Genomic DNA, 3,339 nt, shown 5'->3' with positions numbered 1-3,339 from the left:
TGGGGTTGTTCAGAGGTAGGGGCTGGTACACAGCTCTATACAGTGACTAGCTCCACTCCACCAATCACTGATGAGGAGCTGTGTGACTGGTGCTGTATGTGTATAAGTTAATTTTAAATGAATATTAATTATTCATTTTAGAGTATTTTTAGAAGTTAATAATAATAATAATTGTGGTTATGTGGCACGTTTCAGGAACAGAAAGATGCTTGCAATTTGTAAGAAATTATGGGAAAACAGCTGAACTCCACGATACACACAGACAGAGGTAGAAAGAACAGGACGGGACCTGGTGAAAGAACACATCAGGTTTGAGGCAGAGCAAGTGTGAAATGATTTAAGATTAAATTAAATATGGAACTAGTGTTGACCAGTGGAGGAGGAGAAATCCAGACTTGAGGTGCACATCTAGAAAAGGCTCAGGCACCAAAGCCTCGTGGGCTGAAAGGAGGAATGATGATATAATCTGATTATCACATTTGGTTCACACCAAAATGACATAGTTTTCTGTGCGTTCATTTTTACTGCTTTTACCTGTGATTTCAGATTACATCCTAAAACCCTCCAGAATGAAGCGTCGTTGTTCACAGCAGAAACAGCAGGGTGTCACATGCCTCAGGGTGTGTATTTATTTTGGAAGATCCAGAGTAGAAACATCTCAGAATATCTCTCATAGCTTTACAGCATTTCTGGGATCTCTCTGATTCTGACACCTCCCGAAATATGCCTCGTCTTCTTAGACAGCTGTCGCTCTCTCCTCCCTCTGGTCGCCAGCTTCTGAGGAACAGTCCTCCACTCGCTAGGTCTCTAAGAGGCTGCTTCTTGGGGTAAATGTTTATATTTTGTGCCAAAACAATTGTTTGGTTTTGTGTTTTTTAAGAAGTTGAGGATATAACTGACCTTCCTCAGTCTGGGATCATAATGGCTCTCTGTTTTGATTGACAGGTCAGAGAACTCAGATTTTTCCTCTGTGTGACAACTATTCCCTCGAGGCTAAAGTGGTGGAAACCCGCTGAGAGGTCGGACCGGTGTTTCCTTGTCTCCAGCTGGACGCCTAATCTCTTCGGATGAGTGTCAGGTGACCGTCCAATCCGGAAGAATGGACGTGGCTTTAGTCGACTTTGAGAATGTGGAGGATATAAACAGCAACGTGGATGATCTGGACGACTCTGACTTTTCCAACGAGAAGACGGCTTTGACCGTGGATTTGCTGGAATGTGGACCAGGCGCCAACCACCTGGTCACGCAAAAGATTACACCCTACAAGGAGAAAAGCCAGCAGATTCTTGGGGTGCCACCTTCACCCACTTTACCTCCTCCTCAGACGACTCAGGGCAGGCGCGGACGAGCCAGCTGCACGAGTCTGATCTCCAACTGGAAACTTCTACTGAACAGCGAAGGCCCCCAGAGCGAGACCATCTTCAGCAAACTGGCCAAAGAATGCTGTGAGGATCTGTTCTCAGACAAGAGAGGCCTCGACGACGGGGACCAGAAAATAATCATCAACATCGCGGGACTTCGCTTCGAGACTCGGCTCAAGACTTTGGACCAGTTCCCGGACACTCTCCTGGGAGATCCCTTGAAACGGATGGACTACTTTGATCCGATGAGGAATGAGTACTTCTTTGACCGTAACCGTCCCAGCTTCGACGGGATCTTATACTATTACCAATCGGGCGGGAAGATCCGCAGACCCGCGAACGTCCCTCTAGACGTCTTCGCTGACGAGATCATATTCTATGAACTGGGGAACGAAGCAATGGAGCAGTTCCGTGAGGAAGAAGGCTTCATCAAAGAGGTGGAGGTCCCTCTTCCCTCCAACGAGATCTACAGGCAGTTCTGGCTCCTCTTCGAGTATCCCGAGAGCTCCAACGCGGCTCGAGCTGTGGCCCTAGTCTCTGTCTTTGTGATCATCATCTCCATCGTGATCTTCTGCATGGAGACACTTCCGGAGTTCCGTGAGGACCTGGAGATCTTTCCAACCGCGGGATCGCCCTTTAACCGAACAAGCGACGTTGGGTTCCCTTCGCTCTCTCCACCCAGCGCCACTCCCAAGACCTTCACCACCACCTTCTCCGACCCCTTTTTCATCATCGAGACGGCGTGCATCATCTGGTTCTTTTTCGAGCTCAGCGTCCGGTTCCTGGTGTGCCCCAGCAAGCGAGAGTTCTTCAACAACATCATGAACATGATCGACATCATCTCCATCATCCCCTATTTCGTTACCTTGGTGACTGAAATGGTGACCGCCACCAATAGCAACACAGGAGGACAGAACATGTCTCTGGCGATCCTGAGAATCATCAGATTGGTGAGGGTCTTCAGGATCTTCAAGCTTTCCCGACACTCCAAAGGTCTGCAGATTTTGGGACAGACTCTAAAGGCCAGCATGAGGGAACTGGGCTTGTTGATCTTCTTCCTCTTCATAGGAGTCATCCTCTTCTCCAGCGCCATCTACTTCGCAGAAGTGGACGAACCCAACACACAATTCGTCAGCATCCCCGATGGCTTCTGGTGGGCTGTTGTAACCATGACTACCGTGGGTTACGGAGACATGTGTCCCATTACTTTAGGAGGTAAAATGGTCGGTACGCTATGTGCCATCGCTGGGGTGTTGACCATCGCTCTTCCCGTCCCTGTGATCGTCTCAAACTTCAACTACTTCTACCACAGGGAAACTGAGCAGGAGGAGAAGCAGCCCATCACCGAGTCCACCGAGAATGCTCTGAAATCAGGAAGCACCACCAAACACGGCAGCACCTCGTCCCTCAACAAAGCCAATGGAAACTGGAGCGAGAAATCCAAATGCTGACACTTTACAGAGTGCTGAGGACAGTGAGACAGGGACTAGCGGGACACGGCGACTGGTGTTGCTCACCGATAACTGACCTGATCAGAGTATTATGAACTTTAATATGAGATGTGTGTGTGTGTGTGTGTGTGTGTGCTCTCTGTGAGGGGGAGGGTGTTGAGGTGGGATTATTTCTGAGGTCAGAATGTCAGGCCCCTGTGATGCTACAGAGCTCAGGTTCTTGTCTCCTCAGATAAATCTCAGGGGTCAGCTCCCTCACCTGGAGATCGCAGGTTCGAATTCAGGTGAGGCTTAAGTCGTCCGAGGCTGGGAGATCTAGGCTATGTTCACACAGCAGGGATACTGGCCCAAAAGTGGTTTGATACTTTACGTCACGTGTGTCAGTGTGAACAGCAAGAAACACACTGAATCTGACTCAGCTGTGTGACTCTCTCGAAACAGACACACCATTCATGCAACGTTTATGTCACACTCCTGGGAGAGAAAGGCCCATGTACATCATCATCGTTCCAAATCATTTTGTTTTA

The 3,339-nt window shown here is 48.7% G+C and overlaps 1 protein-coding gene across 1 annotated transcript; it reads left to right on the top strand.

Moving 5' to 3' along the window:
• The first annotated feature begins 723 nt into the window (after positions 1 to 723).
• kcna10a (potassium voltage-gated channel, shaker-related subfamily, member 10a) lies at positions 724 to 2,812 on the top strand. Its single transcript, XM_066672386.1, has 2 exons — positions 724 to 827; positions 1,000 to 2,812. Exons 1-2 carry the CDS (start codon positions 724 to 726, stop codon positions 2,810 to 2,812), a joined length of 1,917 nt encoding a protein of 638 aa, XP_066528483.1.
• The last annotated feature ends 527 nt before the right edge of the window (positions 2,813 to 3,339 follow it).

The sequence above is a fragment of the Hoplias malabaricus genome, chromosome 5, assembly GCF_029633855.1.
Source record: "Hoplias malabaricus isolate fHopMal1 chromosome 5, fHopMal1.hap1, whole genome shotgun sequence".
Taxonomy (NCBI): Eukaryota; Metazoa; Chordata; class Actinopteri; order Characiformes; family Erythrinidae; genus Hoplias; species Hoplias malabaricus.
This window is presented reverse-complemented; position numbering and strand designations above follow the sequence as displayed.

Excerpts from the sequence above, each read along its gene's own strand:
- kcna10a (XM_066672386.1), top strand. The coding sequence starts at position 724 with ATGCCTCGTCTTCTTAGACAGCTGTCGCTCTCTCCTCCCTCTGGTCGC. Across the intron at positions 828-999 it reads CTAAGAGGCTGCTTCTTGGG|TGGTGGAAACCCGCTGAGAG; the intron begins GTAAATGTTTAT and ends TCGAGGCTAAAG.